The sequence below is a fragment of the Vidua macroura genome, chromosome 6 (genome assembly GCF_024509145.1).
Source record: "Vidua macroura isolate BioBank_ID:100142 chromosome 6, ASM2450914v1, whole genome shotgun sequence".
In the NCBI taxonomy this organism is placed as follows: domain Eukaryota; kingdom Metazoa; phylum Chordata; class Aves; order Passeriformes; family Viduidae; genus Vidua; species Vidua macroura.
The window spans coordinates 45,307,839-45,330,650 of NC_071576.1; the positions used below are offsets into that span (position 1 = coordinate 45,307,839).

At 46.3% G+C, this 22,812-nt stretch overlaps 1 protein-coding gene across 3 annotated transcripts in view; it reads right to left on the reverse strand.

Moving 5' to 3' along the window:
• The window catches only part of TSPAN32 (tetraspanin 32), a 29,604-nt gene extending 10,154 nt beyond the window's left edge, over positions 1–19,450 (reverse strand). For all 3 annotated transcript variants that reach the window (XM_053980555.1, XM_053980554.1, XM_053980553.1), the window contains exons 1-4: positions 19,314–19,450; positions 17,184–17,298; positions 15,802–15,899; positions 8,802–8,876 (exon numbers count right to left, since the gene is read on the reverse strand). In XM_053980555.1, the coding sequence (XP_053836530.1) occupies positions 8,802–8,876; positions 15,802–15,899; positions 17,184–17,298; positions 19,314–19,379 (354 nt within the window). In that variant the 5' untranslated portion in view covers positions 19,380–19,450. The remainder of the gene's footprint in view (positions 1–8,801; positions 8,877–15,801; positions 15,900–17,183; positions 17,299–19,313) is intronic.
• Between the last annotated feature and the right edge of the window lie 3,362 nt (positions 19,451–22,812).

Genomic DNA, 22,812 nt, shown 5'->3' on the forward strand with positions numbered 1-22,812 from the left:
CTAAATCAGGTAAATAATTGCTGCCTCCCACTTCTGTCTGCATTCCTTAATGAAATATTCATTTAGGAATGATATTATGGGTTGCTGGATACAACAAATGGAAAATCACTGAAATGGATGCAGCTGACTCCAACTGACTCAGTAAGTACCATTTTTCACCTTAAGTAAAAGAAAAAAGGAATTTTGAGATTATTTATCATCCTCTAAATCCTTTATCCTCCAAGAAGCAGAATGTATGACTGCAGGAAGACATGTACTCTAAGCTATTAGAGTTCTTGCCTTTGGCTATTAAAGCTAAAGCAAATTTCCACCTGACGTCCTCCAAGAGGAAAACTGACATTTTTGACTTAGGTTATTTATCAGGATAAGTTTTACCTGTAACTGGATTTGGAACAGAAAGATGAGACAAGGTCTGCCTTCAGTTCCCGATGCCTTTGCAAGCCAAAGGTGCCAATGAATCCCAATCCTGCTGCCAGTGAATGCCTGTGTCTAGGCAACCTGGAAGTGTCACTTAGGTGGAAACTAATGTAGACTTGTACCAAGAGCAATGGTCTGAGTCTTAATGAACCACCTTTGCAACTGCTGTTGGATAAAAATCCCTCTGCAAAGCTCAAGGAGAACATAGTGAAAGGAGATATCAGGATTGTCTCAAAGACAAAACCACCTTCCTCCTTTCTAATAAACAGGAACACTCTTGACACAGCAGAGGAGGAAGACAAGCGTGGGAAGCAGGAGGAGGATCCTCCTCTCCTATGGGTCTTTGTGCCCTGAGCAGATGCAGTGCAGGCTCAGAAGAAACTGCAACCTCAGCACTTCATGTTCTTTCAGCATCACCAGAGGATGCACTCACCAGCCTCACTCAGAAATGTCCCTCTAGAGGTGGCTACTGCAGACTCTCATGCTCAGCTATGAACCACAAGCTAGACGGTTAAGAAGTGGAACTGGAATAAATGAGTGAACTCAGTCAAAACTCTTCCTTGTTCCAGGAAGAAAAACACTTCTGCATTTTGCTGTCTCTGTCTTCCCTTTCCTCCCCAGTGTGCAGAAATGCATGCAATCACAGCGTGTCAGAAACAGGGGTGGGGGCAGATGCAACAGCTTGGGTTTGGGTAAAGCAATGATGCAACTGCAGTGAAACAGGGGAGAGAAAGCCACTCTGGGGGCATTAGTCAGGTTGCAGAGCAACTTCCACCACATGGATCAAACACATGGTAAGATGAGCTTCCCCCATTCAAGCTCAACCAAGTTCCATCTAACACAGTCATTGCAGCTTGCTGAGCATTTTTATTTCCTTCACTGCACATCAGCTTGTCTCCTTTAGAGTCTTTGTCTAGCCAGTCATTCCCAGATGCAGAAATCCAGCCAGTGCTGCAAATCAGAGCAGTCTTTGAGGTCTCCTGTGGAAAATGGCACAAAATAAGAAGGTGCTGCTCCCCCTCTGACTGACAGTGGTCACTGGAGACCACTGATGCCATAAGATCCAGATGAGGCTTTTAGCCAAATGGTTTCATCTTTTTTTCCCCACAGATCTGTATATGCATACAGATTTTCTATCTATACATACATACATTAAAAAAACCCGAAGCCAAACCCTATGGGCTTCCCTCTACTTTCTGCTATATACACAGAAGAAGACAGGCAAAAAACTGCTGTGGAGCAAAAAATTCGGAAAAAGCAAAAACTCTTTCTCTCCAGCCTCAGCACTTGCATTCCATTCTTGCACAAAACATTTAAAACATGAGAAAGTGCTGAGCTGTTACACTGCTCACCTCCTCATTTCCTATCTCCACATCCCCAAAAGAACAGCCGATTCTAGCTGTGTGGGTGCTATACATCCCTCTTGGCCCATGGGCAGGGGGACATCACAGCCTCATGCTCAGCCAAGCCATAAAACCCAGAGGCCACCTTTGTGCTACTCAGATGTAGCATTGCTCTGTGTCTGTGACATAGCACTAGATGCCTTATAGGGAAGCGCAGAAAACCCAGGCAGGCAGTTAATCAATATCAACAAGGATTTTTCCCCCTAAATCCTCCAAATCTGTGGCTGCACACCTGTGAATGTCACCAGTATATCAAGGTCCTCTGGAATTTTTTTGGATTAGCTTTTTTATGTTTGCTCTTTGATTGTTGTTTTTATTTTTGTTTGTTTGTTTAAAGAAAACTTTAAATTTTCAGTCCATTTTATAACAGAACTGCAAAGCCAACAAGCTGCCAAGGGTCCACACTGATTCTTTATCTGTCTTTCAAAACATACAAAACAATAATTTGTGAACACCCCCTCCCCAAAACTGTGGTCAAATTATCTCAGCCATCCCTGAGCCTTCACCTGTAGCACTTGAAACCAGTGCCAGGCAAGACTGCTTCCCAACAGAAAGCACTGAACAACACTGAAAACAAACAGTTTTAGCTTATAAACCAGTGATATCAGCAACAGAGCCAGTCCTGGGGCAGCCCTGTCACCTCTGAATGGGTGGTGGCTGTCCTGCTGTGGTGAGCATCCTACAGGTGCAGGAAGGTTGGATGTGCTGCAGTGATGGCAACTGTCTGAGTGGCCTCAGGTGCCACGGCTGATGCTGCTGGAGACCAGAGCTGCAGCTCCAGCTCTGCCACAGAAAACAGCAGAAATGGGGCTGCGTGGGTTCAGCACTGGGGCAGCCATAAATTATAGAACCCGTGAGTGAAAATGCCTGTGTGGAGGCTCAGACAAAGGAGAGCAGTGTCTCGCTGGGGGGAGTGGGCTGCCACTGGGTGGTGAGAACATAAACACTAGGAAAGAGGCACAGTATTTAAAAACGTTAAGGAAGAGGGAGGGGTTTTCCCCCATTTTTGTTTTTCCCATGGAGTTCAGAGACTGGGAAAAGCTCAGTGCTTTTAAAGCAATTGTGCCTCCTAGATAAGAGTAAGAGCAAGGAGCATGTCAGATAATTCACAGTGTTTTCACAGCAACATCAGTGATTTTGTAAATGCTCTTGGAAGACCCCTGTGAGAAGCTACAATCCTGATCCAGCCCCCCTGCATCAAAGCCTGAAAGGAATCTACCTGTATGCTTCAGTCTGGTTTCAGAAAACACCTGAGCACACCTTCAGCTTGTGTTTAAATCCCATTAAAATCTCTAGGATTTCAGCCTGCATTTAATCATTTAAGTTGCCCCAACACACACCAGAGGCAGCAATGGCAGACACAAACACACCCTAGGAAATCCACAAAGGAAGGACCTCTACAGTCTCACTTAAGAAATTAACTGGGAAGTGATGGGCCGTTCCTTACATACCTGCAGAAACGAGATGCATGTGCTGGTTTTATGCATGGTAAGAGATGATTTCCCTCCTGGAAACCCAGGCAATGCTGCCTCTGGCTTTGCAAAGGTGCTGCTTGGAAGGGAGACCCACAGACAGAAGACCAGTGCTGGTTCCATATGCAGAGAAGGGAGGAGGGAAGTTGCTTTGTTCAAGAAGAAGACCCAAGTGTGGCAATGTTTGTTATTTAACAGCTGCAGCTGTTAATTCCAGCTGTATACTCCAGGCTTTCTAACGGGTTAGAAAATCACCATCTCAAAAGGTACCACCTTGCTTGCTAACAAAGCATGGAAGACTCCATTTCCACTTCCCAGCATGAGGAGGGGACAGCAGACAAATTCCTCTGAAGGAAGCAGAGCAAGGCTGCAGGAGAATCATGATGTAGACAAATGGCTGTTATTAATTCCCTGCCCATAAAAAGCTAAATCCTTGCATTTATTCTTGAAGTACAAGAAGCACAGCATAGAGGGGCTAATGCCTTTCCACTCATGTGGAGCCAAAAGCCACAGGTGAAACTCATTTTGAAATCACCCAGCAACCTGAGAAACCACTTGATAATTAAGAGATTACCACATCATTGCAGCTAGTGCAAATTCAAACAACCTCTTCATTCAGAGGACATGAGGAATCAGGCCTTTACAGAAATATGGATAACTATTTGCACCAGTTTCAAATTCCTGAGTTGGGAAATTGTAATTTAATCAATTTTACACTTTTACCTATGAATAAATCTCTGTAAATAAAATGCTCATTCTGTTGCAAAACTCCTATGTTGCAGCAATTTTAGTGTCACTGACTCACCCTACCATCCTGGCTTATGGGGCCAGGGCCACAGGGTTGCTGGAAGAAGCTGCTGCAGAAAAAGGGAACAGCAGAAGTTGATGTGGAATAGAAACTCCTCTGGCCTCTTTCACAGCAGGGCCCAGAACATAACCCCAAACTTCAGGTTCAGCAAGGCCAAGTGCCAGGCCCTGTACTTTGGTCAACTGAGGTCAACAACCTCATGCAGCACTACAGGCTTAGATAACAGTGCCTGGAAAGGGGCCCAGTGGAAAAGGACCTAGGTGTGCTGGGTAAGAGCTGACAATGAGCCAGCATGTGCCCAGGTGGCCAAGAAGGCCTAGGGCATCCTGGCTTGTATCAAAAATAGTGTGGCCAGCAGGGCTAGGGCAGTGATTGTCCCTCTGTACTGGGTACTGCTGGGGCCACACCTAGATGGCCATGCCCAGTGCTGGGCCCCTCACTGCAAGAAAGACATTGAAGTACTGGAGCATGTCCAGAGAGGGGCAATGGGGCTGGTGAAGGGTCTGGAGAGGAAATCCAGTGAGACAGAGCTGGGGGTAGTTTAGCCTGGAGAAAAGGAGGCTCAGGAGAGACCTTATTGCTCTCTGCAACTACCTTGAAAGAGCTTGTAGCATAGCGAGGGTTTGTCTCATCTCTTAGGCAACAAGTGACGGCATAAGAGCATCAAGCTGTTCCAGGTTCAGGCTGGACATCAAGAAGAATTTCTTCACTGAAGGGGTGGTCAGGCATTGGAATGGGTTGCCCAGGAAGGTGGTAGAGTCACCGTCCCTGGAAATGTTCAAGAAATAACTGAACATGCATGTCTCTCCTACATCCCTCTCTGCATTCCACATCCCTGCTCTTTTTGGCCATGCTGTGAATGCCAGAGGGACCTCACTTACACAGACAGCAGTTTGTGGGAGAGGAACTGCCACAAAAATAACTTTGGAAAACAAGACTCAGCTCTTCAGCTTCAGGAGCCAGGATTTCCTAATGTGGCTGAAAACCATCCGAAAACCTCATGATTTCTGTGATTACCACAGGAGTTCCAGCAAAGACCTTGCATAGAGGTCATCCCATCCCCTCTGCCCTCCCATGCACGTCAGTCTCTCATTTGCTTTGATTGTGCTACTATCCTTCCTCAGACAGGTTTGCAACACTTCCCTACCAAGACCACATCTCCCACTGAGAGGAGAAACAATTGGGATGCAACCTTTTAGGATAAAGCATGATAAATCTCAGGTTCATGACTGCTGCGTGTCTGGCATACATCACAAGAAAACAGACTATGGTGACATCGAGTCCATCTGGAATGTGGATAACTTGAAATTAAAATATTTGACATCTGCCTGAAAGAATTCATCCAGAAGCTACAGTAAGTCATGAAAGTATAAAAGAATGGGAAATAGGAAGATTAATTTTGTTTACAGTGCCCAGGTCTGAGAATATAAAATATTTACAAATAACTCTTCCTTTCTCCCTGCCCAGCTTCTCTGTAGGAAGTACTGTAAAAAAAGACCCTAAAAGGGCCACACAGGCAAAAAGGGCATCTTGTTTTCATCATATTCAAACTACATTTCTACCTATTGTCTCTTGATAATACCATGAAAACAATTTTTCAACTGAGTATTGGGGCTTACTGTTTCAGATGATTTTCTGTGAGAGGGTTCTGCTTTATGAAGAAAATGTAGATTTTTTTCTTTAATCTTTTTTTTTTTTCCAACAGGAGTAAACCACTGAAGCATCTGCCATGGATCAGTGCAGGGGAGACTTTCCATCCCCAGCTTGCAAAGGGAGGGGAGGACTCTGCTTTCAGTGCTGCCTGTGTTCGGCACCTTGCTAGCAGGGAGGGAGAGGACAGGAACTACTGACACCAGCTCCCAGCTGGCATTTCCAAAATGAACAGCCTAATTTTATGTCTGGCATGGAAAATCAATGTATTTTTCATGGGAAAAATTGAAATTTTTGTTCTAGCCATGAACGTGGGGGCAGTACCCCTCGGTGCTCTTAGTGATTCAGGCATGTGTAATGGCCATACTCATCCATATTCAGTTTTATATCCTCAGTTCTGTTCCTTTCTTGATAGCTGTGTACATCCCATCAGGCTGGGTTTGATTTTCTCCCCCCAGATTACCACAATCAACTATTTTTGAGAGTACTGACATGCAGTAGGCAGCACAGGATACCTGCTTGAATTTGGTTCTTTCTCTTGAGAAAGACAAGCAAACAAACAGCTCTATAATGAGACTTCAGAAGTCTTATCCCTATTTCATTCAATTTTCTGTATCACTGTCCTGTCCTGGAGGAGCAGACACATCTGCATTTCTTTCAGTCACCTGTATTTTTCTCTCACATCTGCATTTCTCTCTCTAGTGAGACAGGCTACTTTTCAGTCGAAACTAAATTTACACATGTTCTGTAAGTGACACTTCTAATTAAATCTTCCTTATTTATATTCCCTGCTTTTCCTTGGATTTTAGGAAGCAGAGAAACACAAGATGGTCTCTAAGGGTATTTTTTTCTGTTATCAGAAACACTCCTGGTTTTGTTTGCCCAGAAAGTCAACCTTTTACAAAACCCCCTAATTTTGCCTAGTGGAAGTTGAACCAATTACCAAAGCTAACCATAACCATGGATGCATTTGTGAGCAGAGCACTCAGAGCAAAAAACCCAATGAAAATAATTTGAAGTAAAAACAGATGTACTGATTAAGAGACATATGAAGCAATACTCCTTTAAATATTTTCAGCAAAATATTTTTTGCATGGCACATCCCTGGTTCAAAATCTATTTTTCTTGCAGCATTTTTATGCCTTACACCATGTATGTGGATTAACAGTAAAACTAAATAGTCTACTTAGAAAACACAATTTCACAATGCCAACCAGACAGTTTCTGGTGCCCTTTCTTCTTCACTGACATGGCCTGTGCTTCAATCTACAATTTAATGTCGGCAGAAGAAGAAGGAAAGTGTGCTCCCTTCTGTGCTGGTCATGAAAACCAAATTATTTCCATATTAAACTGTTAGCGGGAATGTAATAAATGTTGATAGTTTTGCCTGAAACAATAAGAAAAAAAAACAATTAAAGAGGCTGTGGAAAGACATTTTTTCATGGATGTCTCAGCTTTGATTGAATCCACTTCAGCCAGTTAAGCCTACAGATAAAAGATGCTGTTGTGCTAACATTTCCAAAGCAGTTGTACAAATTCACAGAGGAAAAACCCAGGGAGAACATTAAAGGCACAGGCACCAGCAGTTGCCACCAGCAGACACCTGGGACACAAGCTGCTGGCATCTGAAAAAGCATTGCTTTGTGCTTGCTGGGTTTTTATGCTGCTACCTTGGCTAACAGCAGGTCAAAAATCTCCTTGGCCAACAGCTCCTACCTTGGCCAACAATTTTAGCCTGGTCCAGTGTAGCCACCTGCACATCTCAAAGGATTTTCAACTACTTTGGGCACTGGCCAGCTCTGGGAAAACTTTCTAGAGAAGCAGGACTTTATCTCTCACCTTAACCTTTGCTTTCACTTTCAGAAAGACTGGGTTTTAATTTATGCAGAGGACACTAAACCATTACAGGGCAGGACTTCTTGTGCCTGCAAAGGCAATTGCCACAGTCCTAGTATGGACTGAGTCTCTGGGATTTTGATGGAGTTGTGCTCCTCCATCACAGAAAGAAATCTCAAGGCCAGCCTTCTGACACTTCAGACTGGTCTTTGACCACCCCCAGTATATGTAACCGTAAAAAGATTGAGCTGGCAGCATCAATCCCTAATTCACTGGGATGATGTTTCACATTACATCCTCGTTGGTGCCCAGAACATTGAAGGTTATTGCATGTGCCCAGGGCTGGGGAGGAGCAAAGTAGAGACAAGGACTGAGCCACTGCATGAAACACCTATCAAAGTCCCAAGCACTTCTCTGAATTATTTAGGTACTCGCCAAAAATACTAGTGTTCTGCTTTCAAAAGAAAGATGTCATGATTTTTTTACACTCCCGAGTCTCTTAAATTTTGTATTTTTTGAGTGCAGGGATGTAAAAAGGGGAATAAAGACCAATTAACCCAGCACCTTGTATCTCCCACATCACCAATCTACCCAGCATCAGCAAGCTCTGGGTTAAAAATTCAAACCCCAACTTTCTTCCAAATTCAGCCTCCTATAATCTTCTCTTTCTGGTGCAGCCTCATAGTGACCCAAAACACCATTTTTCACTCTTGTGTTTTTCATGTACCACTGCTGCATGTTAGTAAACACATCTCCTGGGTGCTTCCCCTGGCTTTCAAATAGAGGCTCCCAATTGATGTTAGCAGGAATTAGAACCAGCTGGAAATGACTTTTCAAAAGTCAAGCATCTCATTTAAAAAGAACAAAACAAAGCAAACATCTCCTGACAAAAAAAAAAAAAATAAAATAAAAAAAAAATTAAAAAAAAAAATCCCAAAGCTAAGGAGACTTGCATTTTGTTTTGCCTTCAGCACAAAGCATTTGCCCTGCATGAGCTTTTCCATGGGCTTCTCCCTTCAGATGATCCCATTGAAGAGGCATCTGATGAAGGTGACCCTGATCTTTCAAAGGACTGATGCAACAGAGCATGGATCTGATAGACCTCAATATGGATGGCTTAATTAACACCAGATGTCCCTTTTATGGGAGGAATAGTTGCTATGAAAAAAATCTCTGACTAGATGGTGGTAGTATTTCCTAGCAGCCAACACTCACCTCCGTGCTGTGTGTGTATCTCCAGCAGGCAGCTGGGATCAATCCACAAAAGGCCAGAGCAAAACAGAAAAATCCCTGAGGATAAAAAGGAAAAATACCAACAGTTACAGCCTGGGGAGAAAAATACCCATTTGCAAACACAATCAGGACATATTTAATAGGCTTGTTTGAACAAGTTGCATTAAAGATCACCTTTTAATATCCCTCATAAGGTCAGTTACTGAAAAGAAATTAGATGGACAATAATGTGGTTCTCCATGAGGAGCCCTCTAATTACACTGTAGCCAATTGAAGAGTTTGACCAAAAAACCAGGCAGCTTCCTGCAAAGCAGTTAATCCATTCTGCCCAAATTCCTCTTGGACAAAGAAAAGGAGGTATAAAACATTGTATTTACAGTACACTTCCCTTCTGCTGCAGGACTGTGCTCCATAATCATGGGATTCAATCCCCTGCATTTAAAACTTGGCTACTGGCTTCAAAGAGGGAGAAACCCACACAAATAGCCCACAAAGAAAGAAATAACTGGGACAGAGATAGAAATCAACCTGCTCTGGAAGAAGAGTTGGACTTTGTGAGCAAGGTGGCAGCTGCACAGCCAAGCTGCTTTCCTTAGATCAGTACCATTCTAGTTAGACAACAGGATGACAGAAATATAATCAAGGCCAGAAACTGACCCTGAAGTGTCTAAGCAATAACAACAATGATGCAGGACATGGCTTGACTTTTGTCTTCTTCCTTAGGCTTGCAGAGCTGGAAGTTACATGCTTTGTGTTTTTATTTGAACAAATCTGGACCAAAAATCCCACACCCTGATATAAAAAGCACTTGCCTGCTGTGACAGCTGGACCAAATGATCTCGTTCACATTTAAAAGAAAAAAATGAAAGGAAAAGTGCCTGTTAAGCATTTGAAGGCTAAATGGGCTCATCCAATATGAATCCACAGCTTAGCCTTGGAATGACAAAAGGTGATGAATAAGCATCGGTTGAAAATTAATGCCCTTACAAGTATTTCCATTAAACTGTGCCTCTTTCAACACAACATTACGTGGGAAACTTACCCAGCTGACTGCACCTTATTTTGATTTCTAATTTTTTTCTATGACTGTTTTCATTGTATGATATAGTTGAAATAACTTGGAAAAGTTTAAACCTTTCATGAAATTTTACCAAATTCAAGCTTAAGAGAGGAAGAAGAACATTGCTTCTACCAGTTCTGCTTCACAAAAAATAAATTGCTTAAAAGATATAGTTAAAAAAAAAAGCTCCAAACTCATGCATAAGCAGCAAGAAAGGAAAATGTATTACTTCAAATCCTGGAAATGAAAGTGAATGTGCCAGTAAAATCCTTTCGATGGCTCTTGTCCATCTGCTCTGTTTCTCTGCCGTGCCTGGGGACTTTGCTCCTGGAACAAGACTGCTACTGGTATTCATCACTTTTTTTGGGGCCATCTTGTTTCAGGCTCTGCATCAGACACTGGGGAAAACCCTGGTACAGCTCTTATGAAAAATCTTAAATTATGTATGCCCAGTCTCTCCTTTCATTTATTTTTTTGGCAGCTGCCTGGCCATATAGCTAATGAGATCACTCGTTGCCTTGCTAGGAGCTAAAATGAGATTACCCGAGACCCTAAAGAAGATGAGAGGAAAAGTCTGATCAAACACTGACAAGGTGGTTACAAGTCATGAAGATGTGGAAGAGCACACAGGGCAAGATATCTCAGACCAAAACCCAACTGGAGTGGGGGGTTCAACCCTGCAGGTACAGCACAAACTGAAGGGAGGAGGTGAAGTTACACAGGCATGTCAGGATGTGCCTCATAGGACCAGATCCTGCATTTTGCACTGCCTCCAACAACTTCCCCACCAAACAAACAGCATTTTCACCACAATCAAGTTCAAAGACAAGAAAATCTAAAAAAAAGAAAATTAATCAGATGGAAAAAACAGCACTGATGTGACCATTCTTCTGCATATCATTCCATTAAAGTTTTAATTCAGGTGATCCACCATGAACCCAGAGAGCATGAGCAATAGGATGCCAGTGACAGCCCAGATTCCTTCCCCTGTGCTCTCCCCTTCCTTCCCGACCAGCTCCAGCACTTACAACATCTCTTTGGGGCCAGAAGCCCTAGCAGATAAAAGTACTCTTTCTCATCTTTCCTTCCTCAGCTCCACCCCACATCTCAGTCCTTCAGCATCAGCTTTCCCTTTATTTCTGTCTGGTTTCTCTGGAAATACCAAGATGCAGCCCCTTGGGAAGCTCCCCCTCCATCCAGCTGGTGCACAGCAATTACATGGCTCCGAGAACATCTTATAAATGAATTATAGCCTGCTTTTTCCCTTCCCAGCCAAAAGGCTTTTGGAATAGCAACTGTCTAATTACATTAGAAGACATTCAGAGAAAAAAGAAAAAGGCAATGTGCAGTTTGCATACAAAATGTGGAAGGGTTGAGGCTGGTTCACCATCTCCCAGACCCTTGGAGCTACTTGGAGCCAGCCACAGGCTGCTGCCTGCTCCCTTTGCAAGAGACAGCCACATCAGCCCTGTGGAGGGCTGTCACCAGGCAGACCTCAATTACTCTTTTATGAATGACCTTGCTTCCATCCTTGCTGCAAGGAACAATTTCTCTTTGACAGATTTGACAGAATCCACAGGAACAGCACCCTGTCTGTTGGCTGCTGTTTCTTTTGCACCTTTCTGATGCTTCCCCTTTGGTGAAGGGGGCCTGCTTTGGATAAGGGAGAGATATTTTAGCTCATACTGTGCTCTCTAGCTGTGTTCTGCCAAACTCCCACACTTCCAGGGAAGGAGCAGACCTCTGCCCTGCTCTGCTCCAGCTGTTTTTTGGTGCTGCTGTAGTCATTGCAAAGGCCAGATTGCTGCCAGATTGCAGAGACCAGGGAAGGGGGGGGCAAACTTCAGATGGCATCCATCAGGTTGTGTCCCTCTTTGCCTGACCTAGTTCATCTAAAAGCATGCAATGTTTTTGCCCTTCCACAGAGCAAAAATGAGTCAGTGACATCAGTCCAAAAGAGGAACCTGTCCTTGGTACCAGCTCTGCCACTGGCATACAGATGCCTCACTCAGAAGTGTTGCACCATGAGGGAGAGCACAGGAGGCAGATTAAATTAGAAAGGAAGATGCTGAAGTGTGCTGCAGTGATATTAAGGACCCTCTACACACTGGCCTACACCTGGGTATAATAAAGCAAACAGCCTGTGCTGTATGCTGGCCCTACTAGCTCATCAATCTTGATGAAAAACTGTTTTTAGTTTTTATAGTTTTAGACTATAAAGTTCAGATATGAGAATTTCAGCTGGCATGTTGCTCCCTATTTTTGTCTTTTCTTTCCCTTTTTCTGTCTGACCAGGTAACAACACATGGTGCTTTAAACCGGTGCCAGAGTCTTTCCCTTATGCAAACAGGAAAAATTCTGTTTTCCTTCCTTTTCCTCCCCTTCAATAGCGACATGGCCCCTCCAGGGGCTATAAAGCTGCAGGATATTTACATTCAGGATTGACTGCATGATGGGCCATGGATCACAAGAAAGCAGAGTTTGCCTGGGCTGGAGGGCAGTCAATAAGCCTGTTGCTATTTTCCCTGTTTAAGAGGAGCTTTAGTTGTAATAATGCTGGATTTTAGAACACATTTTTTTATCCCTAAGTTCCCAAGTACTTTCTTGGAACCAGCTTACTCACAAGCAGCACTGGATGCACAGTAGCATCTGGTCTCTTGATGCTGCTAATGCAGCTAGAAGACAATCTCCTGAGACCTGTGTGCTTAAACCAGTTTGACCTGTCCTGGTTTCTAACCACTGTTATTAGAACAGCACCAGTAAGGCCTGCAAAGACCAGAGACTCCTCCTCTGTAGGTACACAAACCTCCAGATAGCCAGGCAGCATGACAATATAGAATCCAAACAGAAACAAACAAACAAACAAAACCCAAAACAAAAACAAACAAACAAAAACAAAACAAAAAAAAAAAACAAAAAAAAAAACAAAAAAAAAAAAAAACCAAAACAAAACAAAAAAAAAAACCATCACCCAAAATGCTCCTGTAAGCCAAATCTGCACCCTTGTCTGCTTTTCCCCAGGGTGACTGGTTTACCAAGTGGGATTGTGGTGGGCCAGCCACATCGATGCAGACATCCCCCACGCACAGCTTGGTTTCCTGGACAGCCACAGATGTCAAGCAAATAGTCTGGTGTCTTCCCTCTTTGATTAAAGAGTTAATTAAATGGTCTTCTAAATAAGACACACTCTATGCAGGGAGGAAAAGTCCTTTAAAATCAATAGTGGGGGAAGATGAAAGATTGTCTCTCTTGCAGATTCTCTCTCTTGCAGAAGGAGGAAAAGCAGCAGGGCTGATCGCTCCTGTGAGCTACAGCACAGCAGGGATCAGCAGGGATGGACAACACACTCACCAGTTTTGCTGCCCCACAGGGCCAAACCCCACTCCTGCCTGCGATTACACCTCACTGCAGCCGTCAGGGCTGGCTCTCCCTGCTCTCGCATCTTACTGGCAGATCAAAGATTGAATGTGTGCCTTGGGAGTAGGAACTGGGGGCAACACAAGCAGCGAGCTGGCTCTTGGAAGATACGGTTGGGAGGGGAGGGGTGATTTATAATAGGCGAAGTACCCCCTGTGTGATTTAAGACGCCAATGAGCTCCGTCAACCACTTGGAGCCGAGAATACCCTTGCTAGTGGCCAACTCTTGAGTTTCTGCCAGGCTTCCCGTTAATTCCAGAGGACCGGGGACGTGCCACTGTGGCAAGCACATTTCTCTCTCTCTCAGGATTTTTTATTGAAGTGCACAGAGAGAAATGAAAGAGAAAACAATTTCTATTTCTGCTCCTTGTTTTTCTCTTGTAGAATGTGTCTGGAGAATTGTTTACCCAGAGTGAGCTCTTGGTTAGATCACGGTAGATTGTTTGGGCCTGAGAGCCAATCGGATCCACCTGTGTCTGGGCTCTGGAGAACAGGGTCACGAGTTGTGAGTTAGTTAGATATGATAGTTAAAGTAGCATGTAGTATTTAGTATCCTCTTTTATATAGCATATTAATGTATTATAACATAATTATAATAAAGCAATCATTCAGCCTTCTGAAATAGAATTAGACATCATCATTCTTCCCATTGGGTTCGCCGACATCTACAACATGCCACCACCCCGCAGCGGTCACAGAGGCTGCTCCCGTCCCGCGCCATCCTCGGAGCGGGCGGGGAGCGGGAGCGGGCAGGTCGCCGGCGGGCCCGCGGCCCCGTCCAGCGGCGGAGCGCGGCGCTGGAGCGGCCCCGCGCGGCTGCCAGCGGCCCTCTCGCCTCCTGCCCCACATCTCGGCACGGAGGCGGCGGAAACCGAGCTTAAGGCATCCCGTTATCCCTGCTTAGAGCAGCGTGGCATGAAGCCCCGTCGCCACAGCTGCGGGGAAGGCACCTCGCAGCTTTCCTCTGCTCCTCGCAAGGCAGCGATACCGTGACTTCCCTACAAACGTGCCATCAGGGTCCTAAAATACAGCCGGCCACATCCCCCAGAGGACACAAACTGTGTAAGCTAAAGACAAGCCAACAGGTTGCACTAGGAGCCACAAAAATAAATACCCAGTTTGAGGGTTCTGCCAACCAGAGGTTGCTTTGGCGGGCAAAGCTTGGCTGTGATACCCCAAACCAGCCGGGCTGTGGGAGATAATGGGTGACTGAAGGAAAGGATCATCCATGTTAAAATGGGAAGGGAGAGCAGCACTGTGTGGCCCTTGGACAATGCTCTTTGGACAACATGCCTGGAGTTCGCTCAGTACTTGTTGGTGCTCTTTTTAACAGCCTGTTCTATGGAGTGGCATGCTCCAAACTATACCAGAGAGTAAGGCAACAAATAAACATTATAGAGAAGTTTGACTGTGTCTTCAGACAGCCACGACATTCTCCGCTGATCTGTACATACCCTTCTGTTGGTTTAGATGTGGTAATTGCAGGCACACATTAAAGACACCTTAGCAAAAGAGAGGGGAGTTACACATTTTGCTTAATTTATGGGAACTGAAACCCCTTTGGGCATCTCAAACAGAGGAAGGAAGATGATGTATTGAGAAGGTGAAAACATTAATTTCAGTGGCTGCTTTGCACTGAATTTTCAGGTGTCAGCTTCTCATTTCTGCCATTGGTATAATTTCCCCCGATTACACAGATTAGATAAATCTCTTTAAAGTTAGTGTATGACAGCAATGCAATTATTTTATGTTAAGCAACAACCTACCTGTTAACTCCTGCCCTTCTTATGGGAAAACACACAGTGAGCAGCACTTTACCACTCATCCCTCCAGCTCCAAGGCTGGAAGCTGCTCTGTGCATGCTAAGGCCCACATGCAGGCTCTGTTTTGAAATGGAGCTTATCTCACACTGCAGTTTACTACTGTCAACATGGTCCAGGCCCACACAGGCTGATGGAGAGGAGAAAGGGGGAATTTCAACTCTTATGCTACTTGTCCATCCTCTCCTTGTAGGCTGAAATTCAGGGTCCTGCACAAATCCCCCATGCCTACTGCCATGCTTTGTATGAATGTTCACAGTGAGGTGGGAAAAAGAGGGGCTAATTTTGCTGTCACTATCTGGGCGAAGCATGTGAGACTCAAAATCACACTGCTAAAGTTTCCTCACACAAACCATGTGTTGACTTGAAGAGAAAAAAAATACCCTGGGAATTGTCATCACCATAGTTGCTTGGCAAATACCTTCCCTCTGAAAGCAGCATACACAGGACCTTGGCAAAAGAAACTAGGCACAGAATGATGCAATCCTGAGCCCAAAGAGCTCTGCAAGGTGATGCTTTTTAAAAAATGTCTCCTTGCAGCACAAGGAACAACAGGACCTCCTTCCCCAGGCATGCATTCTCCTGGGCATAAGGCAACGCAGACCCCAGCACTGCACATTAAGGGGACCAGCCCCAGGTGACAAAAAGCCGCTCCCACCCAGTCCCTGCAGGTATGGATACGCACCGTGGCAGTGAGGCACTGTGATTCCTGCACCGTGGCGGCAGAGCTCAGCAGGGCTGCCAGGATCAGGGTCATGCTCAGGCAGATCCCAAAGTAGAAAGCTGCAAAGAAGACAGTTGTGGGCGTTATGGTCAGATGCCAGAGGCCTAGTCTGATGCTTCACCCAGAGAGGGACCAAAAAATGCATTTTGGGGAGCTGGCCCCAAATGACCAGGTTGCAGAACTGAAAATTTTCTGTAATTTATTCAATACCCCTTGTCTGTGTGTGCTTTGCTGTGTATGTCTGGCAAGGCTGTAAGCCTCTGAGTGGTTCTTGCAGCTCCAGCAGAGTGAAGCCTGCTGGAGCCTAAAATGATGTTGGTCCACCCAGCAGACCAGAAGCTCCCAATTACTTCAGCATTCTGATAAGGATGCCCCCCAAACGGGGGGTGCTGGTGTGCAGCAGCTGTCCCACAGCCTCTATCAGGACTCCAGGCACTGCTAATCTGGTGCAACACTCACCCTCTGGTTTCCTCCTGGCTCAGGCAGGATCACAGCCAGTACCCTGCAGCAGGGCTCAGGGACCACAGCACTGCAAACAGTGCTGCAAACACTAGTCTAACCACACAGAGGTAATGCCTGTAAACAAGGCAAGTGGAAGCGTGCTGGAGATGGGTGGCTGGGGTGGGAGAGACTGCAAGGCTGCAGTCAGTGCCAATGTGTAGGAACAGGGAAGGAATAAAGCTTAGCCTTGGACTAACATAGTTTTTACACCTGCTTTGTTAAACTGAAATTGAGAACCTGATCTTGAGAGGATATGAGAATGTTTAAGCCCTGAGTACAGCTCAGGAGAAGCAGCAGATGCAAGTGCAGCAGTGGTGAGCAGGGCATTTTAGTATCCGGGCTATCTTTGCTCTAGCCTTGTACCTGAGGCTCAGTTTATACTTCTCTCTTGTGAAAGCGAAAATACCACACATTTCCTCAGAAAAGCTCAAGGTGCTGCCGTGCATTTCTCCTCCCAGCCCCAATTTTCTATGTTCTGCTTCAACTCCTGTAGTTCCTCTCCTCATTCTTCCAGTCTCCCGCCAGCCCCAGTGCACTTTTAGTGACTGAGGAGCTCCTCCTGAGCTCTTACCACAGCACAGGGGTCAGAAAATAGAGGAACAGGTGCAAACACAGAAGCACCTGAGCACCCCATGTGCCCACAGCATCCTTTGGTTACAGGCATGCAGGTCTGATATGGGGAAAGAAAGTGCCTGTGAGACTGTGTTAGTCCTAATGCATCCTCTAAAACCCAGCTCCCCTTCCTTCTCTTGAGATACCCCTGAATTTTCTTCTACAGCTTTAAAGAATTTTGCAGCTCCTGGTATCACCAAAGGTCTCACTGGGATGGGACCACAACGTACCTGTATGGTGGATGACCTTGTAGGCATTGCTGTCCAGGGAGACATTGCTAATGAGAGTGAAACGGAGCCCATAGTGGGTGACTGTGCTCAGCGTGGCAATGGAGAGCCCCAGCAGCTGGAAAAGAAGGGTTTCAGGAAGGGATTTACAAGGCAACAGCTGAGTGCACAGAAAGGTTTGAGGTGTATCTGGATGCCCCTGAGCCCCATGCAAATGCAGACAGCCTCATCATCCAGATACCACCACATGTACCCCAAAATGCACATAAAAGGACAAACCCCAGACACTTAAAAATACTAAAGCTGTTTTTCTCTCTTGCATAATGAGTGCATGTGACACTGTGCAGCCTACAGTCTCTTGGCCAGTGCCTATGGATTAAATTCCCATCACATGAAGAGAACTGAGAGAATTGATGCTCTTGCAGCACACCTGTGCAGTACCACCTCACACTGCAGACTGTGCATGTGTGGCTGTGAGGGCTGCCAGCTTCAATAGGGGTTTTGAGGAGGGGTGAAGTTCTCTGCTCCCCTTTTTGCAATACCAGTCTCATTGCCTGCTGTTGACTCTGTTTCCTATGGCAGAGTGCAAAGATCCGAGTCCTGTACTACTCTAAGTCGTGTGTGCTGGTTTCTGTCTCTGCAAGGTGTTGTCTGTTTCTGTCCCACCCCAAGAGCACTGGTATGCTTAAGGCATGGGGTAACTACTTGCATATCCATACCTCTCCAGGTGATGGAGAGGGAACATTTCTGATGGCACCTGGCTCTAGGGCTGGGCTCCTTTCAGCATGACTGGTGGCAGAGCTGGGACAAAGACCCCAGCAGTGAAATGAACTCAAAATCTAGTGCAATGAGCCTGGAAAATACAAAATGTAAGGCTACTCCTAGCTCTGAAGATAAGGCTTCATCATTTTGTGCCTTTATAATATGGAAACATGAGGCAGCTATACCTGTGTCAAATGTGACAATGTGATCTCAAAATAATTCCCACTGTGTGACATTTTCTAATAATTTTTGCTGAAGGCTTATGGTCTCAGAGACTAAATCCATCCAAACCATAGCATTTTGTCTAGCCTAATTTGTGGCACATTCTGATCATTCAGACTGGGCATTACTGCGTATCTTGACCCACGCCCAGCAAAATATTAAGTGCAACACCAGTTAGCTCCGATTTCTGAGAAACACCAGTCTAAAATCCTCCCAACAGCGAGAATGTGATTCTAACCATTCACAGCAGCTGTGCCTTATGTCTCCTCTAAACATGCTTAGTAGCAATCCTCCTTTCATTTCCTCCAAGTGGCATATTCTGTTATTTGGAAGGGAGAACCACCTTACAGCCACTGCAGTCTTGGAATGTTGAAATTTGGAAAAACTACAAACTTCATTTATGGCCCAAAATAAGGTATTACCTTTTAATAACCCTTAACAAGCCACCAACCCTCTTTGAACTAAATACAGATTATTGTTATTACTGTTGTTATTATTTTTATGCTGGCAAGTTTTGATGAAGTGAAAAGGCAACAAGAACATACAAGTCAAAGCATCCATGAGAAGTGTTCTCCAGTTTCTACCATTTCCCATCAGCTCTAACAGCAGATGGCCAGAAACTCTCCTCGAATTTGCTTCAAAAGCTGATAAAAACAGTCCCTGGAATTGCTTTCACTTTGCAGTGCTGATTCACATGTTTCTCATACACACTTCCACCAAAGCCTTATGGTTTCATATCCTCACTGATATCCCACCTGCAGTTGACCACCCTCCCAGCAGCAAGTGTGACTGCACCAGATCCATCCTCTCTCTTTTGCTCCAAGGAGACAGGAGCAAATACCTTTTTTGTTCCCATCCATTCAGCCAGCAGCAACCTTTTCTTTCTCCTTGGAGGAAGCTGCTGAGTTGTGAAAGAGCTGCAGTAGTGTGACAGCCTTGAGAAACCAGAAGTCTATCAGAGGAGGGCGGGGGATGCTGGTGGCCAGCAATAACCGCCTATGGTGCAATGATAACTCAGGCAGTTGGCTGTGCTTGCCCTCCACCCGCCAAAAACAGAACGTGGGAAAACCATCCCCTCTCAGAGTGGGGATGGGAAAGGCAACAGCTCACCTCGGTTCTGCAGAGATACCCCCAAACCTGCCTGCTCACCATGACACAGAGGCTGGTCACCAGCAGTTGGTACTTGGTGGTCCTCAGCCCGCACCTCAGTTCCATGGCAGCTTGTCCCCAGAAAGAGCTGGCAGTTGGTCTCTCCAGCTCTTGATAAAGCCTGGGTTTCCACCAAAGGGAGGCATGGCCACGGTGGGGCCTCTCAGGAAGTGGAGTCCCCACCACATGCTGATGCACCTCCTCCTGCCTGATTATTAAATCCTCTTTGGGGCAGTCACCTTCTGCACAGACTCTCAGTCAGCTGCTGTCAGGTCCCACACAGTCAGCTGGGAAAGAAGGAAAGGCATACAGAAAAACAACCTTTCATGGAGTTTGGAGCAAAGCGCCTTTAAAAAAAAAAATTAAACTGTTTAGTCAAGAGTCAGTGTCAAAACATCCCGATTTTGACTTTCACTGGGATGCAGTTTTGCTTAATGAACACTGTCAATAACATTTTTTTCATAATATACATAAATAATATTTCGGGAAAACATTTAGGAAAACATTATTTTTAAAAATAACCTATTGTTTAAAGCAGAGATTAACCACACCCCCCCCCCCAAACAGATCTGTGTAAGAGTCTTCTCCCCCCGTGTAAAAGCACCACATGGCAATAACCTTTGGCTGAGCCTCTATTAGAACTTGCATTTGCAGATAATGGAAAAAAGCACATTTGGTAATATTTTGTTCAGGAAACTGTTTATATGAACATATAACCCCCTGCTCAGGAGACCCTCACTATCTGTGGACATTTTAACTCTTCCTTTCCCCTCTCCTAGCACTGAAGACTCCATAAAGACCTGTGGCTGCGGAAGACTCAGGTGATTTCTGGTCTTCAAAACCAGCTGTCTCCTGAATGCATATTTCTTAAAAGTAAATTGCAAAGAAGTCTCAAGACAGATCTGGCCAAAGTGAGCCTGAATGACTGAGTGCCTTAATTATCCTTACTTTTGGAACCAGACTGGTGGAGAACAGGTGAATAATTGCATTCCCATCAGGTGGCAAACAAAGGGAGTAAAAAAGTAAAACCATTCCACAACAGTAACTGCAGTAACAGGAACATGACAAAGAAGGAGGAGGAGAGGAGTGAAAAAAGGAAGGAAGATGCATTTTGTAAAGCAAAGAGAAGAGAAAGCAAGTTGCACAAAGCCATGAGCACAGGGAAAAGCATATTATGATTTTCTGATTACATCACTAGCTTTCTTGCAAGCTTTCCTGCAGATCATCTTGATTGCAGCCTCCCGAGACACCAGTGAGAGCTGCCACAGGCAGTGCCAAAACCAGGTATCCCCATGGTTCACGGGTCCCTGCCCTGATGCCCAAGAGGAGACATGTTCAGACAGAGACCTTCTTCCTCTGGCCACCAGCTGGAGACCATCTAAGGAAAACCAATGGACAGACAGCAGAGCAGGAGGGCACTGGGGAGACGACAACAGGCTGGTGAGGCAGCTGATGCCTGTGGGAGGGGTTCCTGCTCTCCCTTGGGAGGCAGCAACAGTTTAGAAATCAGCTGCTGCTCTCCACCCCAGCTGAGCTGTCCATCAATGTTTAGCATACTCCCCAGTTCCAGAAAGTTCAGTTATTCTGTTACCCCCATTGGCTCCTGTTAGAATACCACTCCTCCTCTGTACCTCGATTAGTTCTCTGTATGTCACCCCACTCTGTCTCCCCCGCTTTACCCGTTGCCCGTTGGCTGTCTTGTACCCTAACCACACCCACTTCTTTGCCCTTAATACCCAGCTCCGCCTTTCCTCGGGGCTTCCGGAGTTCGCTCCCTTCTGGAGAGTTCGTGCCCCTCGTTTCACCCTCCTGTTCCTGCGACGCTCCTGAAATAAAGCCTCTAGGAATAAAGCCACTTCGGAGCCCTCTCGTCCTTACGGTGGAGCTATCCGGGTCCCGCCACATCCTCCCCGCGGACCAGTCCTCTGAGGGTTTTCCCCTGGACAGGCTGGGCACCCGGGTGAAGCCCGGAGGACTTGTATTTTAATACAAGTGGCGTCCCGAACACGGCGACCACTGCCCTGGTCACCGAGGAGCGTCTCCCGTGAGCGTCCGGATCCGTGACCCCGCGCTCCGGGATTTCAAGCGCCGTTTGCCGCCGCTTCCAGGGGCAGCTGTACTTCGATTGTTAGAAGGCTTTTGCCTCCTGGCGCTGCTGACAACTCGTGGATATCTGACCCTGCAGCTTCGGGGGAAGCGCCGGATTTCACGAGATCGGCAGCACTCCACCGCCCCGCCACAGCTTTCTTCTTTTCGCTGCGTCCCGGTGTTGGTGAGTTTCGCTGCTCGAGGCGAGCAGCCGACGCAGGCTTTTCTTTTCTTTTCTCCTTTTGCTTTGGCCGGGGATCTCTCTTGCAGCGGGAAAAATGGGCAACCGCCTTTCCCCTGCACGACGGGAGTTTTATATCCAATTTAAGTCTGCCCTTGTGCTGGGGAATGTTTCATTTAAAAAAGGGGTTTTAAAATCTTTTGTTAAATTTATTTTTGAACATTTTCCCGACGTCTCCATGGACGACGTCTTTTCTGTTTCGTTTTGGGGGAAAGTTGGACGTTACATTTATGATGTTCAGGTTACGGGGAATTTTAAAGTGGGGAGATTTTTTCCAATTTATGATTCCATTTTTAATTTAGTTAAATCGAAAGGGGAAAGTTTGGGTCCCAGTTCTCCTACCCCTCATTCCACCCCCCCGCTCCTAACCCCACTTCCCCTAAGGGTGGATCGGGAGACAGATCCTGCCAGAATGAGGCACAGGGTTGCTGCCGTCTCCCTGCTGCCTCCCGTCCCACCCTGTTCTCTCCTTGTGTTGGGACTGGCCACCCCAGCACGAGCCCTACCCGTTCCCTCGTTCCACGAGTCCCTGACCCTAGTTCTATCCCCAGTTGTCATGGTTGTTCCAATGCTGTTTTAATACCTCAAAATGGCGACGGCCTCGTGGCCGGTCGCCACACAGCACAAAAGGGCGCCTCCTCCTCACCCCCTCGGGTTCCCGCCACTGTAACAGCTCTGCCCCCTCCATCGGTTGTCGCCCCCACGTCGGGTCCCACCCCCCATCACGCGTCGATTTCTGTGACGTCGGGACCCTCCCATCCTGCCTCCTTGACCACGCCCCTGGGTGGGCCCCTGGTGGGTGGGACAGGCCTGCCAGAAGGCCACGCCCCAGTGGGTGGGTCAGGCCACGCCCCCTCTCCTGCTGCTCCCGTTTCCCACGCTGCCGGAACCGAAAGTAGGCACGGCCGGAAGCAGGCCATCTTGGCCTGTAGGGTCTCCCGGCACCGGGACCCACTGGCAAGGGAGAGGCTCCGCGCCCTAGCCTGCCCTGCGTCATCCTCGGAAGAGGAGGAGGACAGTGACAACCCCCGGCCCACAACCAAGCCGGGGGAGGGCTGGGCCCGGATCCGGGCCGAGGCCATCAAGGATGGGGACCTAGATCTTGCAAGGGATCTAGGTCCATTTGCAGCACCAGTTGTGCATAAGAGGGGAAAAGAGCCAAGGTGGGAA